The sequence below is a fragment of the Athene cunicularia genome, assembly GCF_003259725.1.
Source record: "Athene cunicularia isolate RWA chromosome 6 unlocalized genomic scaffold, athCun1 chr6_part1, whole genome shotgun sequence".
Classification (NCBI taxonomy): domain Eukaryota; kingdom Metazoa; phylum Chordata; class Aves; order Strigiformes; family Strigidae; genus Athene; species Athene cunicularia.
The window spans coordinates 3325222-3348550 of record NW_020799105.1 but is presented as its reverse complement, the minus strand read 5'-3'; the positions used below and the strand labels follow the sequence as shown (position 1 = coordinate 3348550).

At 43.5% G+C, this 23329-nt stretch overlaps 1 protein-coding gene across 13 annotated transcripts in view; it reads right to left on the bottom strand.

The window, feature by feature from the left end:
- CAMK2G (calcium/calmodulin dependent protein kinase II gamma) overlaps nucleotides 1-23329 on the bottom strand; it is a 233771-nt gene that overhangs the window by 38835 nt on the left and 171607 nt on the right. For all 13 annotated transcript variants that reach the window (XM_026851328.1, XM_026851324.1, XM_026851330.1 and 10 more), the window contains exons 4-11: nucleotides 14087-14141; nucleotides 13438-13503; nucleotides 10502-10574; nucleotides 7302-7404; nucleotides 6340-6423; nucleotides 5424-5518; nucleotides 2717-2839; nucleotides 304-387 (exon numbers count right to left, since the gene is read on the bottom strand). In XM_026851328.1, the coding sequence (XP_026707129.1) occupies nucleotides 304-387; nucleotides 2717-2839; nucleotides 5424-5518; nucleotides 6340-6423; nucleotides 7302-7404; nucleotides 10502-10574; nucleotides 13438-13503; nucleotides 14087-14141 (683 nt within the window). The remainder of the gene's footprint in view (nucleotides 1-303; nucleotides 388-2716; nucleotides 2840-5423; nucleotides 5519-6339; nucleotides 6424-7301; nucleotides 7405-10501; nucleotides 10575-13437; nucleotides 13504-14086; nucleotides 14142-23329) is intronic.

The window sequence follows — 23329 nt, the reverse complement described above, 5'->3', positions numbered from 1 at the left end:
AGGCAGAGTGTGACCAGAACTGAAAGTCCCAGCATTTAAGAACTAGTTGCTCTATTTCAACTCTCTTGCAGAAAGTAGAAGGGGTGATAATGTAGCAGAAGAGGTATGGGAAACTTACAGCTTTGGGGAAAGAAACTACTCAGTTCCTCAATACAATACTTTAGTGCCCTGTACTGGAGGGTCACATAAGGTACTTCAGTAACATTAGTGAGCTAATCACAAAAAAAACCCTGTTGCTAGAAGTCCTTAACCTCAAATCCAAGGGATTAAAAACAAATTTAAGGCAAACTAACATAAACTTACCTTTAGCTTCCTTCTAGCATTGAACTTTCTCAAGCACTCCACAGTCTCCTGCCTGTGCATCATTGAAGCAACAGTGGATCGTTGCTGAAAAACAGAAACAGTAAGAGATCAGGAACATACCCTAACCAAATCAGCTAGGGGAGTTCGTGCCACTTGCACAAAACGGTGACATGCAAGCTGACTTGGCTAAACCTCTCACCACTGCAGGGCTGCAAAACATAGCAACTGGTTCATAACTTAAGAACTTCTCAATACAGCAAAACATGTTAAGTCAAGTAGGATATTACAGGACTGCGCCCAAGAAACTCTATGACTAAGGTACAGCTGAAAGTCAATGCTCCCTGTCTCTCAGGCACGCAAATGGATCAAGACAGTAAGAAGACAAAAGTTAAATGAACAAGCATACCCACAGGGAACTGAATTAGAGGCACTATAGAAAAAATCTGGGCTGCATTAGTTATGGCTCTAAGGGAAAATTCCAAGTAGTAAGTGAAGACTAGTGAGCAGTAGCCTTCCTGGACATGGCAACTCCCTGAATGTAAGTGCTTGACTAGCAGAGGCCTTGGCATCTTCGCATCAGTTTTGCAGAAATAGATTTTCAGTGTGTAAGAGGAAAGATCATATAGCTCTGTTGTACCAATGCAAAAACCTGAGCCTAACCTCCAGCTGCCAGTGATGCACACCTGTCACCCATAGTAGACTGGGATCCCATCAGCTGCAAAAAGAGAACTTCCCAGAAGTGTTGCCAGTCATTGAGAGTGCACAAGGAAACAAGAAACTAATGCTGCCAGGCATTTAGAGCACATGAGGAAACCAGAGACTAATGCCAAGTAGTTGTTGCTCTTGCATAGAGCCATAAGCCTTAATTCCCTTTACAGGGACAGTGGGTGAATTACTGACTTGGCAGATCAGTGTGTACAAACCCTCCATTACCTTTCTCCTTCTTGGAAAAAATTCTGCAATACCCAGAAGAACTGTAAACTATGCTCATATTCAGCTAGTTTCATGGGAAGCCTCTGCTTTGATCCTGTCAAAGCTAGTCACCTGCTGCAGTACACACAGCAGTGTGGAGGGAGAATGCAGCTAAACTGTCCTCTAACAACTGTGGTGACCACTGTTCATACAGCCTCCTTAGGAGTGACAGTCATGTCCAGTTGTTCCATGTGGGCTTACAAGAGTCAGGACACGCACTTCAGAAGTTCACACTCAGAAGTGATGATAAGAAACATAGTGTCTCAGATATACTTTCAAGACTTCCTACCACATTTACTTCAGAGGAGCAAAACAACTCCAGAAAGAAAATGTATGTTGTACACAGAGACTGCAGAGCAAATGGAAACAGCTGACTCAAGAGGAGGCAGTTTGGGTAAGAGGCTGAAATGGCTGTGAAATGAAACAGAACTCCCCATAACTCAGAGAAGTAAAGCCTTTCTTGAACCGTTCTACATTATGTTGCCACAGGGAGCAAGCTATCATAATACATACAGCTTTGGTTACAGGCATTAGGACAAAAGTTAAATATACAGGAACTGCTATTAATTACTAGCATGCAAGGAGAAAAAAAAACAGAGATGCAAAGTTTCAGCTAGTGTGAAGTTTTAACCTCCAAGGAACTTGCATCACTTTACAGCAGATACTACACTCCTGTTACACAGATGTTTACATAAGTAAGTTTAAATTGCTAATTTGTTGGTTTGTGGCAGAAGGAAAAAAAACATCACAGTTCCTCAAGAACAAATGAGCAAAGGAAAACACTAGACAGATCCTAAAAAGCAGAAGTATGCTATGGTATTACAAGAGCATCTGGTTAGACTTTTCTATTCCATACTGCAGAGACAGAAGTGCACCATTGCTGCCCTCCCCTAAGCCCACTCCCAGCTGCATTCTGGGATTTCCTTGCCAACTTTGCAAAAGATGAAAAATACTTATGTGTGGGGTCTGGCAAGGCAGAAACTGCAAATGCAGAACAGGAAAAGGTTTTTTGCTGATTTTGTTTATAGCCAGTTAAGCTGCAGCACAGCAGAAATGTTCCAACATTGCAAAGATACAATGCAATAAACTGAAGTAGAGATGAAGAACAAAATAATCCTAAAATATTTTGTCTGATGCCAAACTCCATCTGACATTTTAGGATGATATGGATTGGAAGAGGAGATGTGGGCAAAAACAGAAACTATGGACATTGATAAAACTTGTAAGAGAATAAGGGATTGCTTTTTTTCCTACAGTGGCAATAGAAGTACCACAGCATGACACGGTCGGTTTGTTCAAGGTCAGCCTCCCAAAAAAAACACCCCAAAACACCACAATTTGAAATATTTAAAATATTCTGGGTTCCTCTGCAGCTAAGTCTTCTTGAAGTGTCAGTTCAGGGTAAACCACAAATCAGCCTGTAATAGAGGAATATACATACGCAGACCCATGGATGTTTGAGAGCCTGGTCAGCTGTGATACGCTTTGCTGGGTTTATCGTCAGCATCTGGTTGATCAAATTCTTTGCTTCGGGAGTCACAGTGTCCCACTCAGGTGATGGGAACTGAAAGAGGAAGAAGGAACAGATGATGAACTGCAAATATACTAGCAGAAGAGTTTCTCCCTCCTATACAGCTGAATTCCAGTTTTTGGCCTTTTGATACCAGGGCTAACATGCTTGCAAAAAACATCAATTTTTGTGAAAACCCACGCTGAACAAAAATTGTACAGAATCCAGAAAATGAATAGTACCAGACAGCAGGACACACCTGTACCATTCACCAGACACAGGCAGGGAGATTAACAGTTTAAAAGCCTTTTAGGAATCACTCAGAGCTTTGAATTTCTTTCACACTCAACAGTCAAAAACTTAAATTCACAGATCTTTTTAACTGAGTTCTGACATGAAAAAGACAAGCACTATCTTTTTTACCCCACCTTGCTCTTTCTCTAGCATGCTAAAAAGCTATAACAGCATATGCAAAATCACACTTAACTACAGCAAAACCTCATGAAAGCAAAAATTACTAACAGAGAACATCCCATCAGGTATACTTTCCTCATCATAAAGCACAATATCCTAGAACAATACCAGTCACTTAGGTGTAGTGACCCACCAGCATGTTGTTAGCAAGCATCTACTGTATCAGAAATCATTACTTGGGAAGCAAGAGAGATGTAATAGTGGATGAGAACACAGAAGCATGGATCAGAGAACAGATTCTCAAGTATTTCAGCTGCTGATCATCCATGAGGGGTAACTGCTTTCTCTTATAATTCCAATAATGATAAAGACAAGATATTTACACCATTCTCCAGATGTTTTCAGTATGTTATAGATGACAGCATGCTGAAATTAAATGCAGTACATCTCACTCCGATGAATCTACTGTACAAATACAGGTGAACTTGAGAACACAAAGATAAATGTACTGTTGGGATAAAGTTCCCTGTCTTTATTGGGGGGGGAGGGCAGAGACTGATCGATTCTGAGAACATTTCCATCTCTTCTTCTGAATTTTGCGCTTTGCTCAGTTGGGTCATAAAAATTACACCCAGCATATTTGATTTGCATATAATCTTATTTGTGCATTCTCAGACATCAGCAAGACATTATACAATTTGTTCTGCAAATGTTACAAGAGTCTACTCAAAAATTATGACACTGAGCTTTCAAGCTAGGACACTTTCTCCCCTACCCGAACTCTGAGGTACTTATGGTAATGCCTTGCAAACCCCCACCCAACAGCAGAAAGTCCAATTCACAGTTGCCACTTCGTCTATGGCCAAAAGAGAATAGACCACCTCAGTGCATACAGGCCCCTCGGTACTGGAGTAGGGACACCAGGGCCAGGTATGCCAATAAAACTTGAGTTGTTTTCTACCACATAAAACAGGGGAGGAATCTACTGATACTTGCTCATTATAGGTAAGAATTCAAAACCAACAGGTAGATAGGAGGCATCAGGCACTTCATTCCTCATGACTTACAGAAAGATTTAGACATTAAACCCCCAAGTACTTTGAAAATCCCCATTGATATAACTAGTGCAAAACCACTTCAAATAAGAGCAAGCAACACAGAAACAAGAAGGGCAGGAAGGCAAGAGAAGAACACAAGTCCATTTAAGGTTATCAAGTACAAAGACATCACTTTACGTTCACTCAGGAAGCCATTGAGCCAGGACAAGGGGTTAGGTAGACCTTAGTTCTCACCAGTACAGCTGCTCTCAAGGTCACAGGCACAGAAGCTGGGAGGTAACTGGGGTCCACCATCAGAACCCTTTTCTTTTTTTTTTTTTTTTAAATACAAACCACAGAACAATCTACAAAATGAATTCCCCAACTTCGTCTTGATATTCATGCCCACAGGATTTAAGCTAGGATTATCAGGAATTCCTTCTTCCCTCCTGATACTCCTTATGTGGAAGAACTTACGTCAAACATTCAAGCTGTGGTACCCAAACCACATTTTACACCACCTTTACTCCCCATTACTAAGCTCCTTGCTATTCTTCTCCTTCAGGCACCTTTTACACCTCAGTTTTGCCATGCTCTGAGAACTATTCCATGAACTGCTTGGCTTTTTACCAGAGACTCCAAACCACCACGCTGATCCCCACCACAGAGCGACCCCTCCAAAGACCCCTGCCATTCAGTCCATGCTGGGCTCCATGCTTTCCAGAGCTGGAAGAAATTCCACTATGGCACTGAGGAGACCAGAGGCCATAATTTAAGATATTATTCTACAGAACACTTCCCTGTGCTTTTAATTAGGCCTTGATAAAGATAGGGTCCATCATTCTCCCTTCCCTCTGCTCCCCTGAAAGAGTTAGCATTGGCTATATCTGCAGCACATTTTGGTAATTGCACTAGAAGACATCGTTTCCCACCATCTGCATTACCAACTCTGCATTTCCCTAATGACCAGCAACGCCCTGGTGCCCACTGCAATGCTTTCCACACATCCTTTCAGTAGCCCCAAACAGGACTGTATCCTGGGCAGTGAAGACAACGAGATGTATGAACATGCCAAACATCATTTTGCACAGTAGCTTGGGGCCTGCTGCTGGACACCAAGTTAGATAGTGCCATGTTTTGGATGGCTTCTACACCCATGCAGGTACTCAGCAAGAAAGTGCCCTTACGTCATAGGCTCCGGCTTTGATCTGCTGATAGAGTTTGTGCTGATCTTCATCCCAAAAGGGAGGGTACCCCACTAGTAATATGTACAGAATCACTCCTGGGAGGGAGAGACACAGACACACTATGGTTAGGCTAATATGCCAATTATTCCTTCAGCCCTCTTCCTTCCCCAAGGCAATGACAGTCCCCAAGGTAATGATTGCTCTATATCTTCATTTGCCATCACATTTAGCCCTCCAAGGTAGAAAAAAGACAGTACAAAGCTCTCCTCTGCTAAACCTCACCACGGCACTTCATGTTCAGTGCTTAATGACAGCTGCCAGGAGCTAGAACAAGGTGCATGATGTCTTTCTACCCTCCTCTGGCTATCATGACTGGTGAGCCACAACTCCCAGTTGCTCTCAGAATAAAATGAAGCTACATACCCTGGGGCTGCTGGGCAGCAAGGGACTTCTAGGAATGACAAAGTTTTCAGATAACTTACTGAGCATGGTCTTGGGACAAAAATGACACTGACAAAGCTAATACTCCTGGCCTGCAGAGAACCATTTAGTCCATGTCAGGCAACACTGATATCGCATATCTTTAAAGTTATCAGTCCCAGATACATTTCATTTTTTCCTTTTAAAAGATTGGCTCTCTTCAGTATTTCATCTTCTACAGTTAATGTAATAGGAAATTCCTACAGTTATCTAAACAACTGACTCTGCAAAGCACAGACAGGTCCTATCTCGAGTCAAATGAGTTCAGGCTCCAATATTAACTCCGTCTACACAAGGTGCTTATCATCAAGTTGCCTTCATCTCTCCACCCAATAAGAAGGAGCACTGCACACCCTCCCAGCAATAGGTTATAAGGAATTGTTCTTCTACATGAAACAATGTTGTTTAAGTGTAAAATATTTTGACAGAATCTTACCACATGCCCATATATCCACTGGTTTTCCATAAGGATCTTTTCTTAAGACTTCGGGGGAGAGGTAGCCTGGAGTGCCAGCAAACCCTGCCAGGAAATGGATGACACGAAGTACTTAACAGTACTCAAGCAGAAGGGATCTTGCCGTATCACAAAATCCACTAGCGGTAACCAACAAATTTCAAAACCCATTTCCCACCCTTCATCTCAGATTTATTAGAGCTACCCCTTGGTAAACCAAGAGGGGGGGGAAAAAAAAAAAAAAAAAAAGAAAATCAGATGGGATCAAGTATCTATGTATTGCAGAAAAAAAGGAAAAGAATAAGGGACCGTGTCAACCAGCTGGGCACAGGCTCGTATGCTAGGCCTTATATCACTGTTACATATAATGGCTTGGAGTTTGAAAACACAAGAGATGGATGGGACACATCTGATTGTTAAGATGTTATGGGCAGACCAGGAGAAGCAGCCTTTCCTCCAGAATCTCCACAGCACTGCAGGGTCTCAGTTGATGTTTAGCTTGAAAAGGTCTCATTGCTAATTATGTTTTAGCTGAACAATAAGGCCAGATCCAAATGTGCCTGAGGAAGGCCAGGTTAAATGCATTTCTGTAAAATGACCAAACAGAATTCCAGATGTCTACACTCCTGAGCAATAGGGAAGTTCAGATCAGGGTCTAAACTTAGCAGCTCCATTCATCTCTGACACTAGCATCTACGGTAAACCGAGAAGAAAAACAGAGAAATACATAGCCATTTTTTCTGTCTTTCTTTATCAAATACTTTCCTCTATTGTACCTAGGCTTCCACCCAAGGACCCATAGGCTGAGATGCTTGGAAAGGAAGCAGCAATGCCAAATACACACAAGGGTGCTGGAAAAGCTGACAAAGTACTCAGGGAGGGTACAACTCAACCAGCCACTAGGAAAAGGGGGAGCAAAAGTGAGACAACTCAAATATTCTTACCAAACCAGGCCTGCTGCTCTCCCTGAACTTCTATAGCCAGTCCGAAGTCAGCCAGTTTGACAGCAGCACCCTTACATTTACTTGCCAGTAGTAAATTCTCAGGCTGGGGAGAAGAAAGAAAAAGGCATAAGAATGAAAGACTGACATCCTTGTTAAAGCTTCCTACCTCAGTATTCACATCATTAAATTCAATCTGCTGGCTGAATTTAGCAGGTATGTACTAAAACTGTTCAGGTGAAGGTAGAGCAACAGCAACAAATGGCCCTGTCCTAGAGTGGCAGAAAATCCTTGTCTAACACACTCTATGGGAGCCATAGCCCCTCCCAACCCAGCCCATACATTACATGCTGACACCAGAGGGCACTGGCAGTACAGTTCCTGCAGCACAGAACCCAAAACTTGTTTCTATCATCCCCACAGAGAGTAATTGGGGTGGGAGGGAGGGAAGGGGCAGGAGATGCAGTAGATAAATTCTGCAGTGATGTTTCTCCCCACGAACATCCCACAGTCCCCAAGGCACTGGAAAAATAAATATGATGTTAATAAGGGCTGCCAAATACAGCACCATAATGTTGGAAGGTATCATCTGGATAGGCAGTAGCTTTCATCCCTTAACAGAAAAAACCTCAGCCTCAAATTGGTATAATCAGTTCAGCAGTGAGTATTCTTGTAAGCTGTTTTTTCATGCTACACATTTACAGCAGGGTAAAATATTCTGTCTTGCTACTGCCACCACCACCACCTATACGACAAGCAGCCATGTCACTTCCCCTATTTGCCAGGAAAGAGAGACAGACTTTTGCCCCTCACATGAATCTTACTTGAATCATAATTCTGCTGTGTTCCAGCAGATGACTCCAGCAGAAGGCTTAACACAACTCCACAAACTGTACTGAGAATCAGCAGCTTCCTCTGAAGCACCAGAGCAACTAGTTACATGGGACTCTTTAAAACCCCAAAGCCTTTAAAGGTGGTGCCTATTACAGCCTGCAGGAAACTCAACTTGTAGACAGGCAGGATAAAAGTGATTTCCCATCCTGTCCCCTTCTGATCATTTGTGCAATTCCTATCAACTATTTTAACCAAGTAAGGTGGAAGCCTGGAAATCCAGAAACAAGAGCTTGTCTCAGTTTCATAAATCTGATGAAGGTCTTTTATTGCAGCCTGCCCACCAGTTTCATCACACAGTATCTATCCCTGTTCTGCCTAACAGGAACAAGATGTTCATTCACCTGCCTTAAAGTACTGGGCATGTGCCTTAAATCTGCTTTGAACAAAGGGAAAACAGCCTTGCCCATCACAGTTCTTGCCATAAGCAGCATGGAAGGAAGGGGAACTGGGTCTCAATACATTTGGATGCCAATGGCTTTTCACTATATAGGAAGTGGAAAAGATTGTGTTTAGTCAACCTATGCTGAGGAAAATTCACCAGCATTAACAAGTCCCTAAAGCAGAAGACCAGTGAAGTCTTCTGAAAATCCCTCTCGACTTCAGATCACACCTGGGCTTGTCTTGACTAAGTAACAGTGAAATTTAGGCCAGACTTGTGCTAGCTAAGCACTATTTGCTTCTAAAATACAGCTACAAACACCTTAAGACTAATGGTGCTTACCCATGTGCATGTTTGTCAACATATGGGTTGGCTCAGGTCTCACATACTTTTCGGTAAGGATGTGAACATATTTCCTAATTTCTTACAGTTCCTATGGGCAGCTCAACATTTAGAGTTCTGTAAAAGCATGCCAGCCAAAAGACAGGCTTGTGAGAGGGAAGTGCAAAAGACAAAACTTCCCTTGAGGCAAGCTCTGCAGTTATTACACACTGATTCAGAAAGACAAGCTTTTGGCAAGGAGCTAAATATTAAATAAAGGGCACAGGATCTTTTACTGCTAAAAGGAATGGATACTCCTCAGTCCTGGATGGTTTCAGTGAATCAGAGCAAGGAACAGGAGAAACACATTAACTACTAGTGGGGAGTGTCTAACAGCTGACAAGTTCTAAACAAGTTCACAACTTTCACACAAAGCAAGCTTGGGAAGCGAAACAGATTACACCTGCACACAGGATGCACAGGAAAGCTTAAACCATCCTGTACTGGAAAACACTACCGATTTTCATAGAGGCCTTTATTTTGGACAGTAGTGCCTCCTGGAGGCTGTTTTCTCAAGAGCATGTCAGCTTTAATCCAGAGCAGCCTTTCCACAGTAGATCACTTGCATCTTTTCAGTGCTATAAATTAGAAGGCCAAAAGTGTTGCATGGGAGTCTGCCAGAAACACTAAGGGTTAACAGCTGTCCACCAGATCAAAACACTGGGGAAAACACTGCCACTGAGCCTGCAACATGCTTTTACATTGCTCTCTGCAAAATATTCTTCTACTCTTCCCCTTATTGTTTAATAAGCCAAAACCAACAGTAGTAGCAGGTGTCATCCTGCATTAAGTTAACTGGACCAATGGTGGCCATCACCATTCCCACTTTAGACAGAGAGGGCTGCAGGGCAGGCAGACCTTTCTGCACAAACCTCTTCATTCTGGAGCCTGCCCAGATCCCAATACAGCTGGCACTGTGTGGGAAGGGAGTTTAAGTAACTACACTGTGGGGGCTCTGGGTCTATAAATGTGTTATAATGTGGAAAATGGTTGATTCACCCAGTGTTTAACTGGCCAGTGGTTTTGGTTTTAGATAAAAAGCGCTTCTACTGATGAGAGAAGAAAGAAGTGACATGAAAAATTCTTGTTGTGCATCTCTGCCCTAGCCCAATGGCATGTGTTTGGAAACACTGGAGAATAAAAATATACATTCTCTGTGCAGATAAACTCATCCTGGCAGAATGAACAGAGATTGCCCCAGGTCTCTAGAGATCTCTTCAATGGCAAAGTAGAAAGTGTCCTTCATTATAATTAATCCTACCCAAGTTTCTCTGAAAGCCTATTCCACTCCAAGGTTCATTACTCCATCCTGGAGCTGCCTCAGAGAGGCTGAGAGCTAGCAACGTTCATGAAGACTGAAAACTTCCTCAGGAGTTCAGCACACGCTCTAGAAAACTTTGAAGGAGTGAATTCGTGCTTCAGGAACCCCTGAGCCTAGTTCAAGTAAAAAAAAAAACCCTGCATCTGGCAACACAGCATTCCTGTCTTGCCTCTTCCAATGATCCCCTGGCTGCTCTCCTCAGCCTCTGTGGCACGGAGGAAATATTACCTTCAAGTCCCTGTGCACGATATCATGCTGGTGAATGTGATTCACACTCTCCAGTATCTGATGAATACAGTGGCTGTAAGATAAAGGGAGAGACACAGAGTTACGCACACACATACATACACTTGGCATCTCATCTCATCCCAGAACTATTTCCCTAACTTGTATATTTGTACCAGGAGAGTTCAAGACCCCAAGCTGAATCCCTTTATCATGCTCACTGGATGCCACAGCTCAGTGCTGTCACAGCTGGACATGCTCAGCTCCCTCAGCAACAGGATGCTAAACAACTTATCTATAGCAGGACCACAAAGCCTCTCTCCTACCTCCCATCATGTCCTTCCTTTCCTCCACATCACACTAAGCATCTCCTTGTTCCTTCAGCCAACAGTGTCCACCACACACAGGAGAACCGAGGCAATCGAGTATCTGCAAACAGCAGCTGAGATCTGCAAACAGCAGTATCTGCAAACAGCAAGACAGACCCAACTGCTCCGGGAAACATTCAGCTGGGCTAGTCCCAAGCAAAGAATAAACTTTTAGAGAGCAGCAGCCACCCCTGGCAAATTCAGGATGATGACTGCTGGGCGCCTGCCAGTTTGCAAAGCTTTCAGAGAAGCATCTCGAGCACTTTACATACACAATGTGCACACACCCGCTTGCTGGGTGCCTTTTAAGTACAGATCCCACTTAAGGGGTTAGTGATCTGAAAAGCAGACTCATTCCCTGTTAAGTGCAGTGTGCTGCACTCCCCCAATCCACAGAAAACCATGTCTCTGCCGCTCCCACTGCTGTAACCACAGGGGCAAAAGCAAGATGTTATTTACACCTGTTGCATAAGGACAGTGCAACACACTCATGGATGACATTTCTGGTTGAAAACATCTCTGTTGCTAAACATTTACTCAGCTCCCAAGGGTGAATGTGGAATGGAGCAGGTATTTTGACAGCTATGGCTGGGCAGTAAGCACCCAGATGTAGGCAACTCAGATGGGTCTGTGTCCTCACTGCAGGGTTGGTCAGCCCCCTCACCAAATTCTACAAATCTATGGGGAACAAATTTGAAATGAGTTAAATATTTGAGGGAACAGACATTGGCTACTGGAAAATATGGAAAGAGGATGAGGGAAGAAAGAGGAGAGGAGGTACAGCACTGTGTATTTGCTACCCCCACCCCTCCAGAGCTGGCAGTACAATCCTCAGGGTCGGAGTCCATGAATATCTTCCCGCTCCAAAACAAAAATGTATAATTAGAACAGAGCTGAGTCTGAGCGAGAGAGATTTTCTGGCCAAAAATGGCAAAAGTGTGAGGTGTCCCAGGCAAGCCAAGTGCGGCAGATTGGCACAGACCTCACTCCCTCGCTCTCCCAGCCTGCTCTGGAATTCTGCTCTGCATGGGGAGAGAAAGGGAGGAGTTTCACTCTGTCATCTTGTGGGCACTGTGAGACCTGGCCAACTGACAGTCAGTGCTGAGCACCCTGAGGAAGGCTCACAGAGCAAAAGACAGTCCTCCATTTCTACTAACCCTGCCATAATTTTCCTGAGCACTGCTGGTCACTGCCGGCTCTTAACCATTTCAGGGAATAGGCCCTGTCAAGAGGGACAGAGGGAAAGATGATGATTGCTAACTTCAATACTCCCCAACTTCAAGGCACAACACCTTGAATGACTGAATATCTGGCCAAGAGGCTGTGCCTATAACATCTGTACAACCCACTGAAAACATCTACAGGGTTCTCAGACTTATTGCCAGGAGCTCTGTCAGAGATGAGCTCACTGACCTTCCCAATCAGCAGACGGCTCATGGTGGAGCGTGCAGTGCAATGCATTTGAAAGCATCATGCAACGCCCAGAAGACAGAGGCTGTAAGCATATCACAGGGAAAGCAAACAAGCGCCCACAGACTCTGCAACAGTACCTACACTAACACACCAGGTCATGCTCTTTCCTTTCTTGCACTTGTTATGATCTTTCTCACAGTACTACCTACAAAGCTCACCCTGCAGCAGCACACATGACTCTCTTACCCCTCTCCTCTCACAGCTCCCCTAAATCCTGCTCCAGCAAGGGTTAGGATGGGATAAGAACACAGGTACAGAGTAAGCAGGGGTGAAATGTCACCACTGGGCCACTCACAGGCCCTGCTAAAGCAAACAGGAGCTGCCTAATCCCAGTTTCAATTCCAAATGTTGCATGTCCAGCAGACAGACAGGTCAGAGAACACCCTCTCAGCTACTGATGCACAAAACACCCAACCCTGCATAAACAGCAAAGGGACAAGCACAGGTCACTTCAGGAAGCTCACGCATGGAAGAAAAGGGACACGCTCAGAAAAAGAAGAGCACAACTCTGAATCTTTTTAATACTAAAATATAAAGATTGCTCTCTCATACTGTGCCTTTTCTCACTGCACCAACAAGCTCACAGTCAGAGATGGCTTCCATAGAAACATAGCCTCCAAAGCCCCCTCTCCCCCTGCCCCACAAACCATTACCTAGACACACGCAAACTGAATGTCTCTGCCCAACAGCAATGGCACATCACTGGAACCCCTACTAGGAGGGGGCAGAGGCCAAGCAGGTAGCACTCTCACAGCCACATGACAGCTCTCCCCTACGTTTGCTCACGAAGGACACACTGTCACCACCCACCAGAAAGGTCAGGCAGACAAAGCCACTAGTAACCGGTCTCCCAGCAAAGAGCACAGTGTCTGCAAGTGGCAGAGACAGCAGTGTCTGCAAGCAGCAAGGGCTAAAGCTGCAGTGAGTCAGGCTGTCCAGTGACAATAGTTTATGCTAACAGCAGAAAGAGGAATCGTTTTTTCCAGACAGGGAGCAAGAGTGTCAGAACAAAGCCATGCACAGAACAGCAGTCACGAAACTCATTCCACTTGCCAACACACGTGGCACATACACAGAAGGGTCTGGAAACAGTCTTACCTGGCATCTGCTTCACTGTAGTATTCCCTGGCAACAATATCCTCAAAGAGTTCCCCACCTGTAACCCTGGAGTGCAAGAGAACAAGGAAGGTTATGGAGCCCACGCACTTCTAGCTCAATGCCGCAAGGGATTTACATGGCCACCTGTCTGGGCCCCTTCCCGCAGCCTGTGTGGGGATCTGCAGCACAGGAGTGCCAGGGCAGAACTCCACCACCACGGCACCAGCACTGGTACACCCACGTGAGTGACCCCCTAGACTGCCATTTCACCAGCAGTCTACAGGACACTGTTGACACACTGGGCACGAATTGCCCATGCACCTCTACAGAGCTTAGTATATGCTAAGCTTGGGCAGAATACTCCTGCTCTGACCCCCTCCAGGCTACCTCAGAGACAAAAGTTGAACAGCCTCCCTATACAGGATAGCCATCCTGCCATCCCATGCTTACACCTGCTGCCAGGAGCCTTCCTGGTCCATCCCCTACCACACAGTCAATGGATTTTTGTCAAATAGGCCAGACGTATCTACAGGTCTCAAAAGAGAGAGGGAGAATTATATTAATGCAGGTGCTTTTTATTCTACTGTTAGTCAACCATCCATGTGCCTGTATTACTGGTGAAGCATCAAAGACAAAGCCAGACACTTACAGATCAAAGACGAGGTAATGGAAACCTTCTTCTGAAATACTGTCATGGAGCCGCACTGCAAAAACATAATCAAGAAATGCAGATTTACAGAGCACATAGCAAATATGACACTTCACAAATCAAACCTATGCATACAGCCAAGTTCTCCCTCAACCCAATCAGTTTATAATTCCTCATGCCCTTTGCTTTGTGTGCTCACTTAGTGACCTATTTCCTTCCGTTATCTCAAAGGAACAGATGGGTGTCCTTCACATACACCCACCCCTCCCCAGTGTCAAAACAAACTCTAAATATCTTTGACCTCCTGTTCGTTCTCCTCCTCTAATGCTTCAGTACACTCCTTTCACATCTGTCTACTCACGTTTTGCCATCTTTCCCCAGCCATTATTTCCCAGAACAAACCCTTTTCAGAATCTACAAACAAGCCCCCATTCCAAAAACTGACTTCCGACCCTACCTACATGTGAGTGCCATTGATCTCCTTTCTGCTTTTCATCTGTGAAGCTCCATCAAGTTCCCTCCTTTTACTTTCTTTTCCTCACCTCGTTCTGACTTACATCCCAAATCCTTACCCAAAATTCAGAGTCAGTTTCTTGTCTTGCTTTTTTTCTGACTTCTTTGTTACCAGAGACGTATCTGATCACATTCTGCTTCTCAAAATTTTATCCCCCTCCAGCTTCTTTACCTATCCACCTCTAGTTTTGCTTCTATTGCCTAAATAATTTTTCCTTTCCTTGTCCTCTTTAACCCGCAGGACGGGGTTGCCCCCATGATGGGATACCATCCTCTGGCATTTTGGGGTCTCTGGGGCTCTATCTTCCTTTCCCCATGTTACACATGGACAATAACTATTGTATTTATGCAGCCAGCACAGTGCCATTTCCTCCTGTCTGAATCACAATCTCACCTTCTTTGGTGTTTCTTGGATACCTAGGCACTAACCCAAAAGGAGAAATTAAGCCCTTAATTTCAATATTGCTACTTACTCCCTACTTTTTGCTTTTCTCCCCTGCCAGAAAACTTCACTATTTTCCCTACCAATCAGAGTCACAAGCTTGCAAACCTATTTGACTCAATTCCTAAATCTTCACACCCTGACTTGGACAAGTTCTCTTCTTCACATGACCTTTTGACTCTTTCCCTGTTGACTCACCCAACTAAAGGAACTAGCGGAGACTAGACTGGGTCTCAGTCACTGTAACACCTTCTAATTGAGTAAACTAACATTACTGTTCTCATCCTTACAAGAAAAATCTCATTATCCTGCTCTGTTACTTTAATGGTACCTTTGCCTCTTCCCTGTCTTCCATTCCCTTTCATACAAAATACAGATGACCTCTCTTGACTTTTCCCAACATCATAATTTTCTCTGCCAGTAACGAGGTCAGTTTGTACCTCTTATTGGCACATGACATCAGCTACCATCACCACCATGTTTCAAACTAGCACTTGGCACATGCTCCTACCTTATATGGAACAGCTTTTGCAAATGTTCTCAGTGCTCTCCTCTAATCCTCCTTGCAACTCTCCTTTGTTAAGGCACCCTTCCAGATGCACACAAACACACACAAACTCAAAATTGAGAGAGGCACTGATGTGGAGAGACCACTGCCAGTACCTTTCCTAAAAGGATTTAATTCTTTCCTTATTCTTTTTGCTGCCATTATTTACAAGCTCTCTGGGCTGGGCCTTTGACCAATTCTCTTTCCTTAGCATTTCTACTGCATCTAACCACAGGGGTTTGGGAGGAGCACTCCACCCAGCATAATGCTGCAAACAAGCAAGTACAGTCAGAGTACTAGCACAGCAGGTGTTTCAGAAGTAACACGCTGTTCCAACAGCATGAAAACAGACACACATCACCTTTAAGAACTATGTTCCTCCAATCATTCACTGCAAAAACATTTTCTTCCAAACAAGTAGTTTTAGTTGGGTTTGTAATAACTTCATTGCAATACAACTTTGTGTTTATGAGAACACTTGCTGCCTGAGCACTTGACAGAAACCAGCAGAGGTGGCATTACAAAAACACAAGTGAGAAGAAAGGTATTTCCTAGAAGGAAAGATTTCCATTGAAGTCTAGAAACAAGATGAGAAGTAGCTGAAACAGACACTCGGATTCCAAGTGCAGGGCAGTTTTCACTCCAGTGCACAAGACTATTTGAGGTGAATGCAGGAGACAGGCACATGAATAAGAGCCGAGGCTCAGGACATGGGCGAAAACCTGTGAAGAGACCTATTAAAGAGGGAAAAGATGGAGAAACTTCAAGGAAAGCTGAATGTGCTAATAAAGCCATGTCTGGTGACGCTTAGTGTGCATGAAAAAGCATTCTTCTTCCTCTGGCACCTGAAATGTCACTGAAGTGTTGCACGAAACACCAAGCAGAGAGATGGAGATGGAGCACATCAGGCTGAGAGCAGAGGCCATGAAAAGGGAACAGCAAACACATCTGCAGGTAGAAGTGAGAAATAGTGTATGATAAACTTTGATGCAAAGATGCAGGCAGCAAATTACATCAGAAAATAAAACATAAATGAGCTGATTGGTGCTATTTCTTTGTCCTGAGGAAAGCAATTTTGTCAGATACATTATGAAAAGGGAAGGAAGTAGCAATTCAGGTGGCAGATACTGGCAGAGGCATCAGGAAGAGCCTTCAAGGACAGTAAAACACTATTTGCATCCTTAGGTGAGGAACCATAGCAGGAGGACAAAGACAGTTCATAAATACTGACATCACCCTAGGGCTGCACAGCAAAAGAAGGCCTTGAAGACAGAACATAGGTCATTAACTTAACAAGGGAGCTCCTTCCTCACCATGGCCCAGAGTGATGTGGGAATAAAATCTACCCAGGATTTAATCTGTTGAGGTAACAAAGCTCAGGGAGTAACAGTAGAACAGCAAAACAAAAAAAGCTATCTCAAAGATTGACAGTAGGCCCACCACCCTGAATGGGAATAACGACTGTACACGAAACACAAACACAGGAACAGCTTAAAAGATTAGGCTTAAAGTGTGGAGAGCAGCAGCAATGAAGGGAGTCCAAAAGGGTGAACAACAGTCTGAATACACCAAAACTCTTGTGACTTGGAATTCCATCCCACACCTACTTCACATCAGCGTTTACAGGAAGAAACAAAAGCAGTGCCCTTTAACCCTAACGTTTTGCTTACCTACCCTCCTGCAGAGCCACAAGAGCCTTCCTGACCAGCAAGGATACTGCAGTTGGCAGCTCTGATGCCATAGTTCACTCTGCTGACACACAAGTTAAAATGCTCTCCTTTCTAATATAGTGCTAACTACCAAGGACTGTCAGCTTAAAAACACGATCTGCCTTTTCCAAAACCGTTCAGCCAGCCCATGCAATGGCACATACTCAGAATTAACTCTACTACCTTTAGCTCATGTCAAGAATAAAAGCATTTTAAAAGTTTCTTGGTCTCCACTTTGGTTTATAAATATGATCCACATTGACTTAACATTCACCATAAAGATACACAAACATCAGAAGCCACCTGGTATCTCCACCTTCCAGAAAGTATAGAGCCCTCTTTGCTTTAAAGATGTCCTATGCGAGTACTCTCCACCTGAAGGCAAGACACAGGTTCCTAAATGGCCAGTTCCAAGAGTGGGCTGTCCTCTGTTTCAGACATTTTGCCATGAAAAGGAGATCCCCTTTGTTCCACAGGATGCTGGTCCTGACACATCATCTAACATCTCCAGTACTACCACAAGTTCAGCTTCAGCCAAGCAGTTGAGCAGAGACTACATAGGCTGCTCATACCTGTGTAACCTGTTGACACGAGAGGGTGAAAAATATAATCATATGTAGATGCTGGAGGGTGAAGGATTCCCCAAAACTGACTATCCATAAGAAAAATGAAGAATTAAAAGTATTCATCCAGTTAACTTTTTCTTCAAAAATATTACAGAAAACTTTTTTTTCCTCTCATCAGGGAAGCAGTGATGTCTATGTCTAGTGTAGCAGGCTAGACAAATACACACATCACAAAAAGAGTCCCAAGTCACAGCAACAGTCAAGTTGCACAACAGTAACACAGGGTTTTCCAAATGAACAAACTACAGAAGAGTTTAGTAGTTGCCAAGGCACCTGATCTCACTATTTATCAGAAGATGCGGTAGATTATTTCTATTAACTGATTCTGTTGCCCAGAAGCAGGGATTTAAACTCTATTTCCTTCATAGCCACACACACGTAACACAGAGATTCTTACAGATGTAGGAACATCTGTAAGATGTAACACAGAGATTCTTACAGATGTAGGACCCTGTCAATACCACGCACCAGGGTCACCTGATGACTGTTCCCATGTCAAAGGTCCCTGATGGATGAAAGAGTGATTACTACAATGGTTAGCAAGAACAGACAAGGAGAGGGCAGTAAGAAAGAACACAGAAGCAAGTCAGACAACGAGGCACTAAATCAGTTACAGGATATGGCGAAAGACTGTACCCAAGGTTTCAGTCAGGGCACAGAAAAAAGCACCATCCACACAAAGAGTAGAGTTCACCAGCACATCTAATATTGTAAGACTGTCAAGTCTTACAGATAACTTCAGAAATAATAAATAAAAAACCATAGCACTAGTAACCAATGCCAAAACAAATGCTATCCAAAGGAGCAAAATCAATTACAGACTGTCAGGCAGAAACATCTTCTGCAACATTACCAGCTGGATGGTCAGCAGAAAAGTGTGCATCACCACTTGGGTGATACCTCCAAGAAGCACATATATTCTGGGAGAAATAAGCAGTGGTTCCAGTACAGCATCTCGACGAAACAATGTTTTCAGCAAGACACAAAAAAAGCCTAACTTTGTTCATACACAGTCCTGAATCTGGTACTGTAGTGATACTCCACCAAAGGTAATGAGAGACTGCTACCTAAAAATGTCCCTCCAATTTCAAATGCACACCTTTAACTCTGCATGGTTAAAGAGCGGCAAGGCATCACTACACACAAGGCACAACCTAGGTAACTGGTTTAAGCATCCTCTTCTTCCCCCAGTCTCCTCTCCAGCATCATCCTATGTAAATTGATCTTACATGTACAGGAAGCACCTCCCACAAAGTTAGCCTTTTGGAAAAATAACTAACAACGAAAAACAGTGAGACCAAAACATTCCCTTTCCCCAAAAACTCAGACCTTCAACACTGCCTGATGCAGGTTACACAAATTATTTTCTGTATTTTGCAGGTGTAAGCATTTGCAAAGAGCGTGATACCACAGTGAGTGGCTCAAGGGGACATGCTGTCTCTACTGAACCTAACAACAGCTGGATACCAGGAGTTCAAACACCTTCTAAGAATATCTGCTGCAAGTATTACTTTTCTCTGCCTGCTGCCTTCATAGTCTTGCTGGAAATCTTGTCTCAAGAACAAAACCTCAAGCTGGTACTTCAAAGTGTTTCAAAATCCTCATACACGCAGTTTTTATTTTAGAAAGAAATAATACTAATAAACTATGATATTAACTACAGAAAATGAAGCATTTTAGTGAGAAATACCGATATGGTAACAGTCATGCCATGTGGTTTGCATTCCCTGCCTGAAAAATGTGACCCTGTATAGGCAGCCACAGCTCTCTGATGCCAGAGCATGATATAAAGCAACTGAATTTAAGAGGAGAATTGTACCAGCCTAACAACCAATGCAAATTGCTGCTGAGTCACGCAAAGCAAGACTCTGAATGCAAAAGTTGAAGTGAACCATGAAGAAATCAGAAAAAAGCTTTCAATTTTTGTAAATATTCACCTGAGCTACAGGAATATAAAAAGATATTGAAATGCAACAGGCATCTCATTTTTAAAAGGTCACACATGAAAGGCCAATTGATACTGGGGTCACAAATACAGATTTATGCCTAGCCTAGATTTGACCCACATCTTCCCTTCATTCTGCACAGTGTGCTCAATAGTACTACTTTTTTACTCTTATGTCAAGCATAACAGGCCAGAAGCACGTATGCCTGCTATATAAGTCCCAGGATGAACATTCCCATATATCTCATGTCTACAGCAAACAGTGGAGCAAGCCTGCCCAAGGGCTCAGCTGACGGCTGGGGCAGGCAGGCTCTTGTAACACAGGGTGGTTTCTGACAACCTGCTGCAACTAAATCTCTACAAGCAAAGTAGCTACTGAATTTACAGCAAAAGGCAAGTACACAAGCAGAAGAATTTCACAGAACAATTCCCAGTATCTTCACTTTGCAACTGCTCATCTCTGCTTAGGAAAAGGTAACATGGGCTGAAATATGCTTGCTGTAACATACCAATGGTCTTTGCCTGTCTTTAGGGACGGTGTTCAAACTACGGGGTAGGGCAATCTTGTCTGACAAATCTAGGTTCACTGGTGTTCCTAAGTGTGATGCAAATGGATATTATGGAAATGCAAAGGACACCATTAGCCAACTATCTCTGCACCAACACACATCATGTGCTGTGATTATATAATATTTGGGGCTGTCAAATCAAGTTACCTGTGTTGCAGTACCTGCAGCAGAGCCCATACAAAGCAACAGAGATTTCTCGTTGTCTCCTGGGTCACAGTAATTACACCACAGTAACTTTCACACAGCCTTAGTAATGCAAACTCAAAAGTGCTCTGGGATCTTCTGGACTGAACAATGCTACTGAAAGGTCAGCCACTCATTAGAAAAAGCCACAGCTTCACTTCTCAGCAGTTTCCAACCAGACATCAGACATTTGCCTGCATCATGAAGAAAGGGAGAAGGTAAGAGATACCACAAGGGGCATATTTCAAGAGACAGTGCATGCCAGAAACAGCAGAATTAAATTGGAGACTAAAACCTGCCTGATGCCCTCTTCCAAATATATTCTCCAACGTGCCAGGAGATGCTGAAACTACAGATACAAATACACGTAGCACAACAGACTGAAAACTGAACACTATCGTCCGTGGCATCGCAAGTGACAACTGAACTGACGCAGGTGGCTACCACCCACTCTCCGCTTCCCCAGCTGCTCACCAGCCTGGGCAGCCAAGATGGGAATTGTCCCACCACCTCCAAGCCTGACTGTGTGCCAGGATGCTTCCCGCACGGTTCGCACCACTCGGGATGCCTGTCCCACGAGGAGCCACCACCAACCTGAGACTGCCTACGAGCTGGGTGCTCAGCTCCCACTCCAGCTGTTTCTCTAATTACATTAAACACGCAGAATTCAGCTGCAGCTGCTCAGGCTGCTTCCAAAAGGACTTTCCTTTTAATTAAAAATTTGCTATTAAAAAGCATTAAATTGTGTAATGCAAGTAATCTTTTGGAAATCATCTGTTCCAGCAGCTAATGACCAGCTTTGTTAGAGCAGTAACTAACAGGAGCAGGACAGTTAGCTAACAGGATATCGCATGCTGCTGTTAACCAGTCCCTTAGGAATGTCGACTCTTTCACCCCTCCTCCTTCCAAATGTGACACAGAGAGGTTACACTATGTTGGATATATACCAGCTTCCTGAAACTCCCCAAGCCCACAGCATTTCACACCAATTGCAGTTTTAAAGCTTTGGAAAATGGAAGAGAAGAAGGACTTGTTAACACTCTGCTCTGGTTCAGGCAGAACCAAGATGCTGCAGGTTCTGCAAAGACAGACAAGGAACAGTCCCAAGGGAGTGTGGAAAGGCACATAGAGGTGTTGGGTTTTTTCTCCCCTCACAATTGTTCTCACTGTAACCTTTTTAACACTCTGGCATTAAAAAAAGAAGTTAGAGTAGTGCCCTTTCTGCCATACACGGTGCCAAGTCAGGGGAAATTCCCTTCTGCACATAAGTTCACAGCCTAGAAAGAAGTTACAGGGACAACAGTATCTTTCCTGGTACGAAACTAGCCTTCTGCAGAGGTAAAAAGCAAAAGTAAGAAACCCACAAAGTATTTTGTAAAAAAACATTTCACTGCCAACTAAATGTAATTTTTCCTTTGATTTTGTAATGTCTGTATTGAAAGGCTGAAGTTCAGCACATGATACATAACATTTAGTGTGCCCTACTTAAACATTGCATGAGCCAAAAGACTACATTAGCAGGAATATTTTCTACTCTCCTGATAACAGTGCAATCACAACCATCCAGAATTGTTATTAATAATTTCTGATTATTCACATACCAGATAAGCAGAGTACTTTAACCACTAGTATTACAGAAGACCTGCTTCTAACCCCCCCCCCCCCCCCCCCCCCAAAAAATAACAAGCCAACTTTCCTGGTATCTCAAAGAAACTCTACAGAGAACACCCCCACTTTACTAAAATTAATAAAGATAGAAGCTGTGACAAAGTTCAGGTCTCATATAGGCTTTGCAACTTTGTTACACACATTTCTGCCATCAAGGACAAATTAGGCTTTGGTGTTGCAAAGTAGTGCTCCTGCCCAACCAGACAGGTATACCTGACATCCCCTCAACCTTGCTGTATTAACCTGATTTTCACAACGGCTTTCTCACTTGCCTGGTTCAAAAGGCAGGCTGCTGCTTGCATGTGCAGCTGTCTCTCTGTCCTGTTTGGTGCTCAGCAGGGGGAACTTCAAAGGAGGCTCCCTCCATTTTCTTAGTGCTATTCTAACTAGAAAAGATATGGAAGGAAAAAAAAAAAAGAAAGTAGGGGAATCCTCCTCCTCTGACTTTTGCAGTACCTTTGAGTGGACTGAGTTTGGCCATCATCCCACTGTGTTTGTTTTTTTTTAAAGGAATGCTTTCATATAGATAAGTCTCACAGCTAAATAGGTAAATAATGGAATCAAAATACCTCTCTAGGACAGACCACAAAGACATACAGAACAAATATATCCCCTGGCAAGGAAGAAAATGCCATTGTTAATCCCCCTCAATTTGGGAATGGAGTATCAAGAAATGTTTTTCTTACAACTACAGAAAAAGCAATAGGAAAAGGAAGCTGAACAAGGAGAAAACAAGAAGTAAATAAACAATGGGTGGTAAAAGAAGTAACTGGGAGAATCAGAATGAGAAATAAAAAGCTGAACTGTCTGGGGTTTTCAGGAGCCTCCTCTCAGCTAGACCTGCATGGTCACTCATCTAAATCCCTAACAGCACAGGGACTGGAAATAATAAACGATAACTTGCAGCTCAAAGGCTCAAATTTTCCTGCAGGATTGCACTCTGATATCATGTTTAGTGGTTTTTTAGAGTGTTTGGAGGTTGGGGGAGTGTTTCTGGATTTTTTTTTTTTTTTTTTTTTTTTTTTTTTTTTTTTTTGGGGG